We start from the raw sequence: 19,382 nt of genomic DNA, 5'->3' as shown, positions 1-19,382 counted from the left end.
AAGCTAATAAGTTTGACAGAACATTTAGTATACCACATAGACATGCAAGCTACAATTAAAGTAAGGACAACACACATGCCTTGTTCAAACATGTTTTCTATGACCCAGAATCTCTATTTAAAAATAAATAAATCAACATAAGTTAATGTTAATATTAATTGTGGAGTAATAAATACATAACCATCATAAATCAGGCACTGTGTATAAGCCACATTGTGGTGGGATGCAGAAGCATTTGGAGAATTAGCTACATGACTTGGAAGAAGCAGAGCCAAGAAATAATTACCTGATGATTTCCAGAAGAGCACTGAAGAAAATGGCTGTGCCATCACATACATTAAGTACAATTGATGCGTCCCAGAAAAATTACTTGAGAGAAAGCAATAGAGTTTTTAAAATTTTCTTAGGAGTCACTGGCATGCCTTCTCCCTTGTAAGACAAGTTAAGTTTGCTGCTCCTGTTGAACAGAAGAGATGTGAATAACGAGGCTACAGAGAATAACAATTTTCCAGAAGAACAATCTGCCACAGCACCAAGGAATGAGTCATGTAAGCAGCTCATTCAAGTCTGAAAATGTTTTAGAGGCTTGGCAGTATAGAAAGATTTTGGGGAAACAGACAAGATACCGGCAACCACACAGAAATTGCTAGAGAGAAGCAGTAGGCATCTCCCCAGTATTAGGTTTAGCCACTCTCATTTGTAATCTTTTCTGATACTGAGAAATTTATAACTTTGGTAGAAAAGCTACTCCTGGAAATTAAAAGATGAATCCATCCAACGTGAGTAATGAAGAGGGAAACTGGGGCCAAGTGCCATTATCATCCTTAGCCACATACTGTCCTTCATAAATAAATACTTGGAAAATATAGAATCATAGAATGGTTTGAGTTGCAAGGGACTTTTAAAGGTCATCTTGTATAATTCCCCTGCCAGGAATAGGGATACCTACAGGTAGAACAGGTAGCTAAGTGCCCCGTCCAGCCTGACTTTGGATGTCTCCACAGATGGGGCACCCACCACCTCTCCGGGCAATCCATGCTAGGGCCTCACCACCCTTACTGTAAAAATCTTCTGCTTTATATCCAGTCTAAATCTCTCCTCTTTTAGTTTGAATCCATTTCCCCTTGTCCTATCACAACAGACCCTACTAAAGAATGCCCCCTTCTTTCTTCTAGCCCCCCTTTAGATACTGACAGGCTGCTCTCAGGTCTCCCCAGAGCCTTCCCTTCTCCACGCTGAACAGCCCAAGCTCTCAGCCTGTCCTCATAGGGAATTGTACCATCCCATGTATCACTTTTGTGCCCCTCCTCTGGACACGCTCCAACAGGTCCTCATCTCTCCTGTGCGGAGGACTCTTCACTTGGGCACAGTACTCCAGGTGAGGTCTCTCCTGCTTTGTCACAGTATTGCACTTCCTGCTTTGGCTTCTTTAACTTCTTTTTCAGAGTTAGGTTATTCTGGAAGTTGTTTTCCCAAGAAGCAGAAGCAGCAAGCGATAAACGAAGTAACAGAAAGAACAATTCTGTCTTGGCTTTTTAAGTGGTTTGAATAATTTTTTTATTTTAGAAATCAAATTAAAAAAATTTTTAATCTAAAATTTTTAATTTTTTTAATTTTTAAACTTTTTTTCCTTAGAGTTTTAACACTTGAAGTCATCCCATTAAAAGAACCAGTCCCCGACAGATGAGGAAGAAATAAAGGCAAGCAAGTCACTTTTGTGACTGCAAAGAACACATAAGCATTTTATCCCAAGAAACTCAAGAGAAAGAAAAACCTGTTTGTTTAATTTGTTTTGTTTTAGAGATCTATTATCTTATAGAAAATTGCATGATTTCTTTGTGGCCCTAACCCATAAAAGAAGTCTGAAATTGATAGTTCTGCCTGAGATTTGTCTTTTTTTCCCCAAATCAAGTCAGGTGATATCACTGAGCACTGTGCGAGGTTTAACTAACAGCATTTACAGTGACAAGAAGAAAGTGCTTCTAATATTTTTGCACAAATTCTACAGTCTAGCTCTACTAGATGCAGACACAATCTTAATTACATATGCAAAACTTATTCTATAAATACTATTTTATTCTGCTATTCAGTTTTTCAAGTTGGGAAGAGGAAAAAAAAACTACTTTCCAAGAATGAACACTTGAGAGGGGTGAAAAAACAAATTCTTCTTTGGAAGTCTTAGAATGAAAAAGGAAATCACTTGCAAGTAAAGGAAAAATATTGAAGCCCCTTGAGGCAGAAGCAGAACAAAGTGTCTCTAACCCATTTGATTCACCATCTTGTATTCTCCCGCTGCTATATACTCCATCAAGGTCATCTTTTTCTTGGTTAAGCAGTATCTTAATGGCATTTGTGCACACATTCAAGTAGTTTGCCTTCAAAATACAGTTTCTTCCTTTGGATCAGTACATTCAATTATGCGTTACAGTTTTGCAACAAGGAAAAGAAGGAGGGACAGGTACCAAGTCCTCTTGCCTCCCAGTATAGTGCAGAAAAAAGTCTGCCTTTATAAATACAATATGGATGCTGACTGGCTGGTGCCTGCTTACCCTAATGAGCTTAAAGTCTTACTTGTAGTGGACATCTGTCAAGACAGAAGTGAGGCACGCAAGTCCTCTTAATCCATTAGCTCTAAATCCAGCAGAGCTTTCACACTCCTTTTTTTGAATCAAAGAAGAAAACCTGTGTGGAAACATACAGTGGGACAGTGCACGACTTCAAGACCAGGTCCTGGGCAATGAGCACATGAGATTTCAAGGCAAACTACATCAAGAACTGTCAACAAAACTAAGATTGTGATGGAAAACTTGTGAGAAAAAGGCCAGTCTGCAGTTCGGGATGAGACAGTGAGTTTGATTCTTTGTTGTATTTTCCATAGTTCATCTAGATTTTAAATCAAAAATACAGCCAAAGACGAAGAAAAGATGGGCTGCACACCATCGCACAGCGAGATTGTTAATACTCTTGCAAGAAGCGGCCTTAAGGCCTTGAATAAGCCCAAAGGTGTTTTGCGTATTGATCCAACAGATAAAGGAATCCCACTGCTAGTTAAAGGTTCGTCTTGCTACAGTATTGATGAACTTCACCAGTATGGGGTCCAGAGGAATGACTGCCCAATAGAAACCAAGGAGAAGATGTCTGAGCAGGATAAGAGTGATAATTTGCAGTTTTCTTCCAACTCTCATCCAGACCTCCACGTTTCCAGGGAAGGCAGGGTAATTGAGAGGACAGCCACAGAGGCTGAAGTTATTTCCAAATTGATTGAATCTCAAAAACACATCACTGAGGCTATACAGATCAGAAAGCAAAGCTCCTGTGAATCAGAAGCATCAGCTTTCATTTGGGATAATAAGAATGAAAGCAGTACAAAGCAAATCCTAAAGAAAGGGAAGAAGCAAAAGAATCATAAGACAGCAAAGCAAGGTCGTCCTAGCAAAACTAAAGAAAAGGACATTTTGTCCCCATGTGAGACACAGGAAAAGGTAGACTTCCCAGAACTGCTTGTTAAGGCTCATCAGAGTGCATATGCTTACTTAAATCCCAACCTCTCCAAGTATGAAGCAATACTTCATATGGCCGACCAGGCTGCCCAAACTCAGCTCTTCCTACAACAGATGGTAAGCTTCCTCGTGCTTCGCTTCGATGAAATCAACCAGCTCTTGGAAGAAATTGCTAATGACGGGGAAAGTCTTCTCAAAGATGTGGGGGGGAATCTGGCATGGCCATCAGAAAAAGGTGATTTCAAGGAGCACCCTGATCTTCTGCAACAGCTACTGCAATACACAATCAATAAAATGCAGTTACTGAGCGGAACGCTAGCCTCTCTCACCTCCGATGCCCTGCAGGAGACATGTAACTACCTGCAGACCGCTGCAAGCAACTTGGAAGGAAAACTGAAAGCAAAGCAAATGTTTGATGAGCGCCTGCTTCAGACAGTAAGGCTGCTTGAAGCCTCAACCATGGGGAACCCTCAGTTCCACGGCGATGACAGGACTCTCTGTTCTGAGGACAGTGGCATTGGTGTGGACAACGAATCCCTCAAAGACTTCAGTCCTTTCAGCCAGCTTGGAGCACAAGCAAGCTTTGATTCCTCTGCACACGGCCTTCTGTCCCAAAAGCACACCAGAATGATGGAGCATATCCATAACGGGACGAGGCCACCAGGCACCGCCACATCTCACAACTATACACTTGAAAGGCATTTTAAAGATGTGTTTCATTCATCTGTACAGAGTAGGGAAGGAACTTCTTGTCAAGGCAGAGTACCAGAAGGTATTTCCACTGTGGCGCAATATGCAAGCTTGAGCAAAAGCCACTCCTGTAACTCCTTCCAGTCTGACTCTACTCAGGAATATGAACATTTCAAAGCTGGTGAATCAATAGATTCTCCTTCAGAAGATGATGATGAAGGGAGCACCCTGGGTGAAGATGATGACAACATAAGTTTATCAGAAATGGGAAAGGATGCCCTGCCAAGGAGGCCCCAGTCTTCACCTGCAGTCGCTGATAACACACAAAGACAGTCCATCAAAAGGACAGAGAATGCAGAAGCAGAGGAAATGATTCTGAAGATGAAAGATGCCATCAGTGAAAAAATCAAGTTTGTCCCAGCTAAATCTAGGCGTAAAGAATGGATGGAAGATGAGAACGGAACAGCCATCTTAACAGCAAGGCCCAGTACAGCAACAGGCAGACAGAAAACCTTTGGTAAACAACGACGATCCCGATCAGAGGAGTCCCTCAGAAGCCAGGCAGAGGACCCAACCCTCCTGGAGCTTCAGAGAACTCAAAAGGAGCTCAGCAAAAGGCTAGAAATGTTTTATGGAAAGAAGGAAACAGATAACAACAAAGAGCCTTGGAAACTAAGAACAACACGTTACTTGCAGGATGAGCAAGTTACATCTAGGTCTTCTAGCAAACTGAAGGCATGCCTCTCAAAAAATTTCAGCATCCTGCCAAACCAGGATAAAGTCCCTTCATACATGGTTGATCAAAATCCTGCCCCTCAGCTGGATGAAAAAAGAGACAAGAAGCCTTTGAAAGCTACCGTGCCCACCCAGGAGACATCATCAGGGAATGAAGAAAACAAGCCTCCTAGAACACAAATGCTCAGTGGCAGCAGTTGTGCCCCGCGCCAGTCTGTCAAAAAGCTCATTGAAACATTCAGTCCCACTGATGAGCTCGGAAAAGCCACACCTTTAAGATCCTTAGGACCAGTAAAATGCATCAGAAAATTTGGACTCCCAGTCATCCCACCCACTCTTCCCTTTCAGGGAGGCCTAGCACCTTTAAATGTTAAGCACCGTATTTCACCAGTAGAAGGCACAAATCTTTCAAACAACAGCGGAGTTTGTTCTAACTTTCTAAATGCCTTTCCTCCTGTACCAGCTGCAGAATTATGCAAGGACACAAAGGAAGAGATAGATGAAGACATTGAGAACCTGCCACCACCACCCCCTGAAATGCTAATGGACAATACTTTTGACTCCTCTGAGATGGAAGAAACTGTAAGAATAGAAGGAAGCTCATCAGAAGATGCCAAAAAGCCTGCCAAAACAGAATTTCAAGCTACTAAGAGAGCACAAGTCTCCCCAAAAATGAGGGCCTCCCTCCAGTCCATTGACTTATTACCAAGTAAAAATATCAATGGCCCCAATGCAGCTGCTAACAAAGTTCTAAGGAACAGTGAACCGAGGGATGATAAACTGCAGATATATTCTCTGGAGTTAAACCCAACCAATGTGTACACCCCTAGCCAGGAAGAGATATTAGCGACCCAGAGAAAAGAGGCTGCAGATTTGTACAAGCAGACGCATAAAATTATTCCTCTTCAAAATCCCAGCAGGGTTTCAAATCCACACAGCAACAGCTCAGAGGGCATAGAGGCCAATTCACCCGCAACTTCGGTGCCATACCAGAAGCACAGCTCTCCCAACTCGCTCAGGAGAAACGAAAAAGGCTCAGCGTTCTCTAGGAGGGTGTCCCCAGCGAGAACCCCCCCTTCTTCTCCGCCAACCGAGAAACGGCTTTTCAGCCCTCCAACTCACCACAGACACTCTCTGCAAGCTTTCAGCAATCCACAGCCCAGCTCGCCCACCATGCAGAGGAAACCCAGCCCTCCTGCCAGCCCCAGAGCAGCCAGCCCTCCTTCGCAGAAGAAGCTGCCCTCTCCACCGGCCCAGCGCAAACTGCTCAGCCCTCCCGCGGAGCACAAGCAGAGCTCATCAACCCCACACCGGCCGCCAGGCTCCCCAACATACCGCCGTGACACAGGGCCTGCTCCATTTCCCATCGCCCCATCCCCACCAAGCTCCCCATCTCGCTCCTACAGAGGATCAAGAGCAGGTTTGGATGCTGGGGACGAGCTCCACCCTTCCTCCCCCAAGAAGGGCAGCAACGTACATTCAATATTTTGCCCAGCCACCTCTTCGCTATTTGAAGCAAGACCTCCACCAGCACCCAGAAAATCCTCAGAGGAGGTCACCAGTCAGCCTGAAGCTTCAAAACCTTCCCAGAAGAGCAGCCTGCTTTTCCAGCAGCTGGGAGCCCGAACCAGGAAGCTGTCCCTGAGCGCTGCCAGTCCTCAGCCATTTGTGAGGAGAAGTTTCTCCGACCGTCGACCAGGGGTCCGGTTCTTCCTTCCAGCTCCTGTGACAGCTGCCAGTGAACCCGCTCTTAACCAAGCAAGGTAAGAAATTTTCAATTTAAATCAGGAAAGCAACAGTATCGCATTGTGTTGGCTCTATAAACTCCTGAAGAGAATTTGTTGTCATTAAGAGATTCCCCAGAAAAGTACTCTGTTCCAATAGGTGGCAGATGGCTGGGGAAAGATAGCATCATCTTGCCCCAGATTTCCATAGATGCCTGTCAGAGTAAGAGAATAGTTAACTATGCACAGCTTGCTTAAGCCTTACACTGCAACCAGGGAAAGTTCAGCGTTGGTTTCATAGTGTTGAATTTCCCTTATGTCTTTGGGTTCTAAGGACATCCACATTCAATTCTTAACAGCTATGGAATAGCCTTCAGGTTATAAACATTTTTAAATAACCGTGAGAAGATCGACTGGGGTGTTTTTACTAGCATCAGCTTCTAAGCCAGCAAACTGTTCAACAGAAATGTATGTTAAACTATTTCAAGTCAGCTGGCAAGAATAATGTGTAGATGAGGGTAAGGATCTGTAGGGCCATAATTATAGCTGAAAGTTGGACCTTATTGTGTAAGCTTTCAGATCTATGTACTAATACCCAGTCTGGTGGTTCCAAAGACCAAACCCAATTTCAAAAAGGAGAATCTCCCAAGGCTGCCAGAGATTCACTGGTATCAAAGCATCAGATACAAGAAATTCCATGCTTGCAACCACTGGTGGACATTTTTGAAATACCTGGGCTTGGCTTTAAATTTTCTCTACCACTTAAAAAGAAAAACAAAAAGGCCCTAAAACTCATATGAGTATTTGGGAGCCGTTAAAGATCAGTGTAACTGTCTGGAAGTACAAAGTGTTGTTATTCTAGTTTCTTAGCATCTTAGGATGTTTTAGTCCATTAAGCTCTAAGCTACACAAGAGGATTAAGACCCTTCCCAGGCAGGCTTTCCTCACATGAGGAGTATTTTTACTCTTGCTGCAGCAGAGCTGAAATCACACAAATTGTCCCCATGAGCAGAGCTTGCAAGATCAAGCCCAACAGAAAATAAAATTGCATGTGTGAATGCACAAGCATACACTCCTTCCCAAAGACAGGACTAGAACCACACTCATGGAAAAAAAAGGGGCTAAACAAAACTGGGAAACAGTTTTGCATTCTGGGTTCTAATTTTGCATTGTATTCTGACATTTGAAGATTATATGAAAGTTGTCTACATTGCTGTTGGGATTTCTGCTGTTATGTGTGGTGTGAAGCCAGCTTTGTCTACTCCAGTGCCCACTAGAATTAATTAATGTTTTTCCAAAGCGGCTTTGTGTCAAACGCTGTAAGACAAAAGCCCTGGGAGTTTTATAGCTCAATTTTAAAAACAGTCTACTATAAATTGTTAACTAATTTATGCTTCAGTGGTGTGTGTTATCTCTCTATTGTAGTCTGTCACAGCACAGAGAGTAATATAAAGAAAAACCACTGTAAATAAAATCATCCCTTTCATGAGAAGCACGATATCTAGTGTTATGATATACACCATTTCTAGCCATTTTGGAAGAAAGAAATATATCCTGAGCCAAATTCAGCTTATCACTTATACAAACAGAGATCAAATGTTGTCCCATTGAGTTAGCTCAAATTTATGTCATTGTAAACAAAAGGGAAACTTAGCCCATTCATTACTACACGCACTGTCTCAAGATTCAATATTCTGTTGTTTGCTTTCTTAGACTTAAAATAAACTGCCTAGAATTGACTTTTACAGACCTTGCTTTGGCATAATACAAATGTCACAGCAAATGTGCTGATGAGCAGAGAAGGGCTATTTCAGGAAGCAGCACATGGCAGAAGCTCTGAGAGCCCCCTCACATCACTGCTGCCCATCTCTTTGCCTAGCACTGAGCAGTTGCCACAGCTGTGAGCACCTCAAACCACACACAGATGCTGATCCTTGCTGTTACAGCAGATGCCATAACAGAGGAAGCACCACACTGATCCATCTTTCACCTTCAGGTTTATTAGCCATGCAAGGCTTCCTCTGCTTTGCAATTCATTCTGCTAACAGGAAAATTTCAAAACATCTCCCTCAACCAGATGTTATACTCCTAAAATTCTTCATACTGGCAGTGTTTGCATCTGGTCTCAAATTGCAAGCTGTTCCCACCTAACTCAGTGTCCTTTCCTTCCTTCCTTGCTCTTCTTCTCGTCAAGTTCAACAATGCCTCTGTGCATGCAAGTTTTTGTGTATGCTATGAGCAGCTTCAAGCTTTAGTCACAGGAGGGAGGAGGGACAGGCAAATCTGCAGTGGTATCACATTTGTACAGGTAAAGCAGTTTGAAAGTCAGCAATGTAGCCAGTTTCTCCCATGCTTGTGCAAACTCTGGGATATATCACTCCATTTTCCATGCCCAGGTAAAACAGTTGGTTTCTGGGAAAATACTAAATATAATCTGTCAGGAGTTTGTACAAATAACACATCTCAGCAAGTCATCGGGCAGCAGAGTCCCCTTTCTCACCTACCCCATTTTAACAGCAACAACAGAAGCAGCAGCAGCTTCCATTCAGCTTTGGTAACTAGCATTGCCAGGCATTAAATATCACTGCTACACACAGATTTGCACCTGCCACGTGCTCACTGCTCCTCTAGAAGGCAAAAAGTGCTTCTTTCCCAAGTATATCTGCCACCCATCCTATGCTATAAGAAATATCAGGACTTAAAAAATCATGAGCCTTAAAATCTACAGCTTTTGTATTTAGTATTAGGGTACCTGGGCGAGAAGCTCAGTTCCAGATTTCAGTTTCTATGTTCAACAACTACTAGTTGAACAAATCAAGTAAAGCATGCAGTTCCTGTTTGGACAGATTACGGATGGATTAAACTGAGCTAACTTTGCTGGTTTGTAAGCTTGGTAATTTGACAGAGATCAACAGTTATTGGTATATTATCAAGGTATTTACAATTGTTCTGCTTATAGAAATCCTGATAAATTTGTAATACACAAAGCTCATATGCAGTTAAACAATATTTAATTGAAACTGCTAATCTTCCAAGTAGTAGACCAGAGATGGAAGAAATGCTATTGCCATTAAGATATTGTTCAAGAAGGTATTGGCAAGGGAATTTGTTCATCAAATCAGGCCCAAAGCAAGTAGCCAAAGTGCTACTTCTGCACTTGGGGGTTATCTGAATCTGGATTAGAGTTTTGTGACTGGAAACATATCACAAATCTCTTTCATCCAGTCTTTCAAATCTTGAAAGTCCCAGCAGATAGAATAGGAACATAAAGCTTGTCTATAGTCAAAAGCCAATTCAGTTTATCAGTTTATGTGCTTAAAATACAATAATGATTCTGGATAACTCCGGGGTATTTCCTTACGTTTAGCTTAAACTCTTAATTAGTTAAAGCAACATGGGACACATCTCAGTATAAAGGCCTGCGGAGTGAGATATCCATGGCTAGTTCTTTTGCTGTAATCACTCTTGATTCACAAAGTTTCTGTGCCTCTGGAGATTGCTTGTGCAACCTCAGGAACATCACTTGCACTCTATGCCTCAGTTCTCCTGTTTGTAATGGGGCAGCTTTATGCCACCAGAGCATATATTCCATTGCCATGTTGGTGACCTCAGAAATCCCTGTGACCATGTGGATGTAGAGGTAAGACCTTTCATCCAGCAGAGTCTGGGTTTGGAATAAGACTTCTCACTCAAATCCGTCTCCATCTGCAAGTGAATCTAGATTCATACTGCTTCCCTGTTAAACATTTTAAATATTTGCATCCCAAGGAAGTTTTGGAAGGGGAGAGAGAGTACAGTGTGTATGGTACAACAGAAGAGGGAATGAAAAGAAGAAAGTCTGGAGGGCATATAGAGAAAGCATGTACGCAGAAGAAAATAGGGAGTTACCTAGTACTGTGCAGCATTTGTGCCTCATGGGTTAACGTGGCTAATCAGTATTATTTTGATAAATAACAATTCATTAGCCTCTTAACTTGAACATCTTTCCTTCTGTAGCATGGATGAGAGCCCTAGAAAAGCAGGCGACCCTTGGAGCAACCCTTGTGCCCCTGAAATCAAAGAGTCCAACAGATCCGCCTCCCACCCAGAGCTCTACATCGTGGGCCAGGGGCTGCAGAGGGACTGACTGCAGAAGAACCCAGGAAGGCAGAGGCACAAGCAAGGCCTGAGGTTTGCAGGAGGGAACAGCCTTACCCAAGCCTCCAAACACCACTCTGTTATTTTTAATCACAAGGAAACAATACGATGGCATTGCATCTAAAAACCCAAATCTCAGTCTCCAGAGGAAATACCAGAGTAGTAACCAGCTGCTTCTCCTTCTGATTGCAATCTAGGATTTAATTCAAAGGTTTACTTTTAACAACAGAAACACTTCCCAGTTCTGAGAGCTTGATGCAAACTGATTCAGAACTTTCATGGAATAAATTCAGGCCCCTGGGCTTCCTCAGCCCAGAGCAGAGGAGCTGAGGGGAGGCCTCACGGCGGCTGCAGCTCCTCACAGGGAGCGGAGGGCAGCGCTGAGCTCTGCTCTCTGGGGACAGCAGCGGGGCCCGAACAGTCATGAACCAATTGAATTCTATTGCAAAATATAAATGACTTCAACAAAGTCACAACTTTATACTAGGTTATTTGTGAACTTTTATAGAGAGAAAAAGACCAAATACAAGTTAAAACAAAAAATGACCCTTTTTATTCAAGGGATATTAGAAACGTTATTTCCTCAAAAAGACTTTGATCTTCTAAAGCATCTTTGATTATCTTGTAATCTCATCATCTCTAGTTCTCAGGATACAAGGCTTAATCCTGATTAGAGTAGTTTTGTAACAGCCCAATCAAACGTCCTGAGGCACTTAAGGACATGCTAAAAGAAAAAAAGGAAAAGAAAAAAGAGAATCCTGTTCTCTCAGAAAGAGGTTTATATTCTAGTTTACGCAGTTTGAAGGGATTTACTGTGACTTCTAGACAGATTCCTGCTAATGAAAACACAAGATACTGACAATTGGTTAATCATAGGCTGTTACAGCACCCACTAAGATAGTTTAAGAATTTACTGGATTTTGCTCATAGAACTAGTTTGTCGTCAGAATTAAGATGCAACTTTTTAATTTACCTAATTTGACTTGTTTTTATATGCCAGTACAGAAAAAGATCCAGAAAAAGACTCATTTCTAGTCCTACTTTGGTGGGAATAGCTTTAGTTTTTCCTACAGTTTTCACGATGATGAACACTTCATCTACATGCAGAATTTTTAACCCTCTCTGGCCACCTTCACAATGAGGGAATTGAGGCTTGCCTTATGCTGTACAAGGGACCCCTTTGGTTACTGAACTCCTCTGACTTTTACAATAGTGCCTTCATCACAACCACCCATCTTCAATAAACTCGGTGCCATTTTGTACCATACACACAAGAAAACCTTAATTGTAGTATTTAAGGTAAAGCATTGAATGTAAAGAAGTAACTTGTAGCACATAGATGCTTTGGATCATTGGGGGTCTGTGAGCGTGAGGTGACAAAGTAGCCATACCCAGGGCTTACAGGTAGGAGATGTCAGCAGATCCACATTGTAATCACATGGACAGATACGCTATTCCCTATAAAATGGGGAAATCAACAAGCAGATGCTGCAAGGGTCCTCAGCAGAGCAAACTCTGTAATTCAGTTCTCCTCCTCATCAGAAATTTTGTCCACTCCCATTGCATTAAAATTACGCATACATTTTGTACGCATTTTGGATTCATCTATTCTGCTGGCATTAGCTGTCAGAACAGAAATAAACCAGAAACATGACAGCAGAATTTTGGCACTTTGCATGCCTAAATGTGGTGTTGAAGATGAAAATGCAAGAGCAAAAGGACAACTTCTGCTCAGTTGCTACAGTCATTTCATTCCTTCATGGCCTAATGCTGAAATTTCTCAGCATCCACGATGGGTGATAACTGAAAGTATGTTATTTATGCCCCCCCGAGCAGCAAATTTTTCTGTGGTGTAAGAGCTACAGCAGCCCACAGAGAAATGCTAGAGCAATCAAGCTGAAAACCTGCTCACACATGTGCTGGCTGGACACGAAATCAGCCAAACCACCTTTCCCTGATTGAAAAAGGCTCTCCTGAAGACATGTCACATAAGCCAGCTTCCAGTACAGCATCCGTTCCAGTTTTGATTAAGGTCATGTCATCCGGATGCTCATCTCAACCATAGTTCCACCTAAACACTGCAGCTGTTGAGGGATTCTAACATTGCCCTAAGGAGGTTGCAGCAAACTGAGCATTATATTCAATAAACAGCTTCTCCACTTGCGATCTACAAGTCTGTATCATGAACTCATGACTATGTATAGCTAAGAGATTCTCTTCTGTACACAACCCTTGCAAATAAGGTGTTTACCTTCAGCTTGTATTAAAAGCATGAGGTTGAGAGTAACAATGATATGTAGAAAGCAACAGCGTGGCTGACCAGTTTTTAAAGAAATGTTATTGTTTGTTTGTTGTGACATTAATTTTTTTGGATATCATTTCCATTTTTCCTAAATTCAGTATTTCTGAAATACAGCTGTTTGTAAGACCATGCTCAATTTCAAGATGTATTTTTTACTGATGTAAATAAATCAGAGTTTTATACGCAAGTTATGAGTTTGATCTCCCTTACATTCTGTCTGACGTTAGCACAAATCTCAATCTAACATTATGCTACCGATTCCTTACTCAGTGCACTAATGAGTGCCCTTTGCTATGAAAAGTCCTTTTGCTTCTTTCTTCCCCAGCCCAGCACAAGTTTGTCTTGTTTTGTGTTTCTCTAGGACGTCAGTGAAATAGGTTGCATTTTCATTCTGCAAATATGCATTTTTAGGCTACAAAATCCAGCCTAGACACCAACAGACCAGAACAGAGGTCAGCTGTGCTTCCGCCTCCATCTGTCCTGATTTAAGCTTGAACTACCTGGCAATTCTGTACTCCATTCAGAGTTTCTACATACAAGCCTTTAATGGACTCATCATTTCATACTCTCAGCATCCGTGGATGACCCAAAAGCACTATACACCCCCAGTTACTTTATTTGACTTCAAGAAATACCCCAGATAGAAATCTATGCAGGTGATAAAAAAAACAGCGTATTGCAGAATTTTCAGTGCCACACTTCTTAATATCCAAAGCATTTCATAATTATTTATGAAGTCTTATTATTAAGAGAAATATTCTGAGAAGTTATGCCTTTTGTTTTGGGAAGAGAAGAAATCACAGGACAGAGTTTAAGTAACCTGTCCTTACTGTCACAGCTCATCACTGCGGAACTGCCAACATCTACTGAAGATAGATTCTTCTAGATTAACAAGTCATGAAACCTCCCACATCAGATAAACTCAGTGGCATCATGATTGCAGCATGTACACTGCAGGTATGAACTTCAAACTGAGATTTAGCTCTTGCTGTGCAAGATGCTTGGTGCATCTTCACAACAGTATATTGGGCTATCTGAAAACTTAGTGCAAAGGTAGCAAGTATGCAGTTCTTCCTACTGACCACTTTGAATGAATAATAAAAATATTAGTCAAAAAAAGGATGTTCAAATATCAGTAAATGCTCAGCAGGGGAAGGTCATCAAGGCCCAGGGCCATATTATTCCTCTGATCCTGTTTCCATTCATCTCATGTATGCCTGCCCTGCAGCTATCCTGTACCACGCTGCTTGCATCATCATCTGCAGCCTTCGCAGCTCCAACTGCTTTCCGCATTTCAAAAACTCATCATATTCTTTCCTTTTTCTTTACCAGTACAAAACTCTGAGTGCATTAAGTAACCCTGTAAGGATTTCTGGAGATAGACGATCTAGTGTACACCCTTTAACAATGTTATTTTAAAGGAGAAAGAGGCAATAAGCCTATCTTACTCCATACGAATCCCTCCTGCTTTAATAAAGTTTTCCTTAAGGCATAGATGAGCTGATTATATAGCAATTAAAGAGAAACCAAAAGCTTTTGATGCTTCAGACTGAGCCATTGGGTCCTTAGTATACGAAAGAATCAAAGCTGAAGCTTAAGGATGCTAACAAAGACCTGTCCTTCCCTACAGCATTGCTGTAAAGCTATGAACAATACTTCCCAGGCTTTCCACCACAAAGATAAGCACCAAGGCCAAGATCACTCTAGAGATAAAACCTAAACCAAGAAATTCACTAGCTGCTCAGCTTTTAAAAGCAAGTTCGAGCCAATCTAATAGTGCAATTTCCATCTTGCAACCTTACTTCCTCTTAAGCCTGCTTAAACTGGGCTTAAGTGTAATAACTCTTTCTTCCTAACTGGAAATTAAGCCTGCCAGTACAATTTAATGATTTGTTTTTAAAAACAACTTTTTTTTCTCCACTGTGTAGCTTCATGATTTATGAATGTAAATATAGTTAACACATGGGCAATCAGGGCACAAGGCAATACATCTCTCTGGATTTTTCTAAATACTGATTTTTTTTTATTCAATAGCCCAATATCTATGTAGATCCCTTTATCTTCATATTTCAGAGAAAACACATGCATATACATGCTTGCATTTATCATCATAACAGCCTGGCATGCAAGCGTGTTCTCTGTATCGCATTTTTGTCCTGTGGATAATCCATGGAGCACCATGGATGCCCTCCTGTCCCACAGGGATCTGCAGCTGAGCAGCCAGTAAAACACAGGAGTCCTGGGAGGCAGTTTCCTATTCCTGAGCCTTAGACAAATTTCGTATCACAGCAATCTGTGTAGCAAATTAACAACAAATGGTAACAGAGAGTCCTAAGGTGCAAAATAAAGAACGAATCTCGAAAATAGTATGGACAATTAAAAAAATATAATAGCATATTCTTCAAATTGAGAAACCTCAGCTCTTCAGAACTACATGTTCTAGAAACAGCAGAGAAACCACATACTGCAACTCTATGCTCTGCTCGCCCTGACAAGTCGAAGATTTTCTATTTCTACAGCATTCCCTTATTCCCTTGACAGCCAAATAACTAGATTAGCTTTTACACAGAGGAAAAAAAAAAAAAAAAAGAAAATACACCACCTCTGCAAACATCACAGCACTAGGAATACAGTAGGCATTTAGATGCTCAGTGCATTCCCAGTTTCCCTCAGCAGACCAATGGCTCTGCATCTCTCTACTCCCAACATACAGTGAAGGTTGCTGTGACCTCTTCAAAGGCTGTTTGCAGACAGCAAAAATAGAAAGGCATTTCTCTAAATAAACAGCACACTAATAACTGTAACAGTCATTTGATAGGTTTAATTTAGATTGCTTTCAGCTAAAATGAGACCTGTGTGAGCCTCTGTAACCTTCCAGTGCTACTTCCCAAGAGACTGATACGTTCAGAAGTACAAAGCAACAGCGCTAAGGCTGACCCTCTCCATTCACCCATTTTTGCACAAATCAGTTCTGTGAGAAGATGAGCAGCTCTGAAAGCTAGTGAGGTGCCCAATGGATCCAATCATCTCGACTCAAATTTTCCTTTCAACCAAAATTTGCATAAAACTGATCCAAGGCCCAAGCTACAACTGAATTAGTTTTGTAAGTCAAGCACGTACCAGTCCTCAGAAGCGTCAGAAAGAGGACCCTGCATCATCCACACTTGTTTGTTTGCATGTTTTAAGACTACAAAATGCCTCTGGTATGAAAGAGCAATGACTTTAAAAAAAAAAAAAACACTATCCTACAAACAGTACGGTTACTAATTAAGTGTTGAGTTTCACTATTTTTACTATTACGTATTCTAAGGTTTGGAGAGAATACTGGAAGAACGGGCAGGTCATTTCCATAATTTTATCTCCAGGGAAAACCTTGAAAGGGCGCATTCACTGTGCTGGTTGGTAATGGTTACCCTGTATGCTCACAGGCTGAAGAGGGGATTCGATTCTTCCCTGTGATTTGCTACCTCGCCTGAGCTGTACGCAAAGGGCAGGATTAGATCCATAGTTGAACAAACACACACAGACACATGAAAGAGATTTTGTCCTTCAGAAAGCCTAATTAACACATCACACATGCATTTTCCCCAATAATAACAGAAATTGGCAACCATGCAGAATATGCTGTCAAAATGTTATGGTTTGCACTAGGCTGTGAAGGGTTTTTTCCCCTCAGGCAGAGCAATAATGGCAACTACAAATAAAAACGTAAGTTTAAAAGATTCAAGTGATTATGAAATGAAACAATTTTTTTTAAAACTGATCACACAATCTACCAAGAGCTTGGGCTGAACCCAGGAGTGCACGTTCCATCCACATGGGAATTTGTTACAAGGTGAAGCGTTGGCCCATGGCAAAATAAATTATCACATAGCTCTCTGCTGAGCAGTTGTTCAGGATTGGGTATAAACATAAGCCATGGCACTCAGGTGAAGTCTCCAGGGACTAGAAACAGAGAAACATCACGCTTTTATTTTTTTTTTTTTTAAGAAACAGTAGAAATGAGGACCCGGGAAACAACAAATTGGTGAGCCACACCTCAGTGCCTGGGAAGATCATGGAACAGATCCTCCTGGAAACCATGCTAAGGCATATGGAGGTGATTCAAGACAGCCACTGTGGCTTCAGTAAGGACAAATCTATGATGGAGCGATTCCTGCAAGGCCTTTGATGCAATCCCACACAACATCCTTGGCTCCAGCTGGAGAGCTATGGATTAGAGTGATGCTGTTCAGTGGGTAAAGAAGTGGCTGGATGGCGCACACTTGCAGCCCAGAAGGCCAACTGCATCCTGGGCTGCATCAAAAGAGGGATGGCCAACAGGGAAAGGGAGGTGATTGTCCCCCTCTGCTCTGCCCTCGTGAGGTCCCATCTGGAGTACCATGTCCAGGCCTGGGGCCCCCAGCACAAGGAGGATACTGAGCTGTGGGAGCAGGTCCAGAGGAGGGCGCAAAGATGCTCAGAGGGTTAGAGCACCTCTCCTATGAAGAAAGGCTGAGGGAGCTGGGCTTGTTCAGTCTGGAGAAGAGAAAGCTCCAGGGAAACCTAATTTTAGCCTTTCAATACATAAAGGTGTGTTAGAAGAAAAATAGAGACACATTTTTTCCAAGGTCATTAAGCAATACGACAAGGGGTAATTGTTTTAAATGGGAAGTAGGTTTAGATGAGATATAAGGAAGAAATTCTTTTCTCATAGGGCAGTGAGGCCCTGGCACTGCTGCCCAGAGCTGTGGGTGCCCCCTACCTGGAGGTGCCCAAGGCCAGGTTGGATGGGCCCTGGGCAGCCTGAGCTGGGGTGGGGGGGGGCAGCCCTGCCCATGGCAGAGGTTGGGGCTGGGTAATCTTTAAGGCCCCATCCAACCAAACCATTCTATGATAAATGTATTTGAGAATCCCTTCTCACCTATCATTGGTCTCATGGTCAACTCATCCTTCCACAAGCAAATCACAAACAACGTTATCTGACTGCTGTTCCAGGTAAACATACACCTACATGCCTTTTAAAAAGCAGTTTACCTTTTCCCCGTGAAAGACATTTCCTTTTCTTATGTATAAAACAAGATAAAAGGCATCTATGAGCCAGAAATAATTCAAATTGCAAATGTGCAAAGCTGTGGGATTTGGGCTATGTTTACTTTGTCCACATCTTTTGTGAACACAGAATATGTCTGCTTAGAAACATGTATACAATACAGGACTTTTCAGGTACACTGTGTCCCAAACACATTAAGAATTGATGCCACTGCAATACTAAATAGCAGTAACAGAAGGAACAAAGAAATCTTGGCAAAATAGAAAGAAATGGAGAGTACCAGCAAGGAAATACTAAGGTGGCTCAAATGTATTCCTTATTGGAATTGCATTACAGAAGACCTGTTAGTCTGAAATAAAGATCTTCCTACAGGTGTGAGATGACCACTCTGGTCATGAGGAGAGTGCAGGCACACCTGTCACCATTACTTTCACTGGAACTCTTAATTGCAGGATCAATGGAGGATGAAAGAGTAGCACCTGCAAGCAGCTGCCAAATCACACTGTGAGGTCCCACTGCTGCAAGAGCAGCCTGCTAGAGGTCCAGCCTGCAAGAGCACCTACTAAAGCAAGTGGGACGATTTAGTTTTGCACTGGGTGAAGCTGAAATTAAAAAGCTGCCAGAATAAACAGTCAAAGTAATAGAGATCCAAATATTGGCACAATTATACCTATATGAAAGTCACCTTATTAATAAGAGCCAATTTTCCTTTGGGGATAGAGCTAGATGATCTTGAAGGTCCCTTCCAACCCAAACCATTCTATGATTCTACAATTCAGTGTTTCAGCACAAGGACTTGCACCGATAAAAGTGCATCAGTGCTAAGCAGTTTTACAGCCTATATTACCCTAACAGCATACACAGAGGACAGGTGCAGAGAGGTATAGACACGAGTATATAGAGCGCATCCTCCTGCAGATAAAACCAGCAGCACTCGAATCACATGGGATGTGAAATTTCATGCTGTGCCCAAGAGCCTGGGCATAACTCAATACTGAGCACGTATGTCCTGCAACACAGCAGGCAATGACAGCCTTCACTCCGGCCTCCAGATCAGAGTTTTTACTTTCTGCTTGTAAACGCAGCAGAGGTGAAACGTGCTAAACAGCCGTGAAAAGAAGTACAGCCTTCATTTATCTGAGACACAGCTATTAGCACAGAGAGATTTTGCAAGCTCTTTTGTCACTGCTGATTGCATTTCAATACCATTTGGGAGGCTTCAAGGATACACGGGGCAGTCTGTTGGCCCAGCAGTCACTGTT

At 42.1% G+C, this 19,382-nt stretch overlaps 2 protein-coding genes across 3 annotated transcripts in view; one reads left to right on the top strand and one right to left on the bottom strand.

The window, feature by feature from the left end:
- Positions 1-19,382, bottom strand: part of CLIP4 (CAP-Gly domain containing linker protein family member 4) — a 47,842-nt gene that overhangs the window by 26,056 nt on the left and 2,404 nt on the right. The window contains exon 2 of one of the 2 annotated variants that reach the window (XM_021391791.1): positions 287-457. The exons of the other annotated variant lie outside the window; for it this stretch is intronic. The gene's annotated coding sequence lies outside the window, so the exon portion shown is untranslated. The remainder of the gene's footprint in view (positions 1-286; positions 458-19,382) is intronic. 2 annotated transcript variants of the gene reach the window in all.
- Positions 1,152-17,461, top strand: C3H2orf71 (chromosome 3 C2orf71 homolog). The gene has a single exon (XM_021391770.1). It carries the CDS (start codon positions 2,925-2,927, stop codon positions 6,690-6,692), a length of 3,768 nt encoding a protein of 1,255 aa, XP_021247445.1. The 5' UTR covers positions 1,152-2,924; the 3' UTR covers positions 6,693-17,461.

The sequence above is a fragment of the Numida meleagris genome, chromosome 3 (assembly GCF_002078875.1).
Source record: "Numida meleagris isolate 19003 breed g44 Domestic line chromosome 3, NumMel1.0, whole genome shotgun sequence".
Taxonomy (NCBI): domain Eukaryota; kingdom Metazoa; phylum Chordata; class Aves; order Galliformes; family Numididae; genus Numida; species Numida meleagris.
The sequence above is the reverse complement of the archived record's forward strand: the minus strand, read 5'-3'. Positions and strand labels throughout refer to the sequence as shown.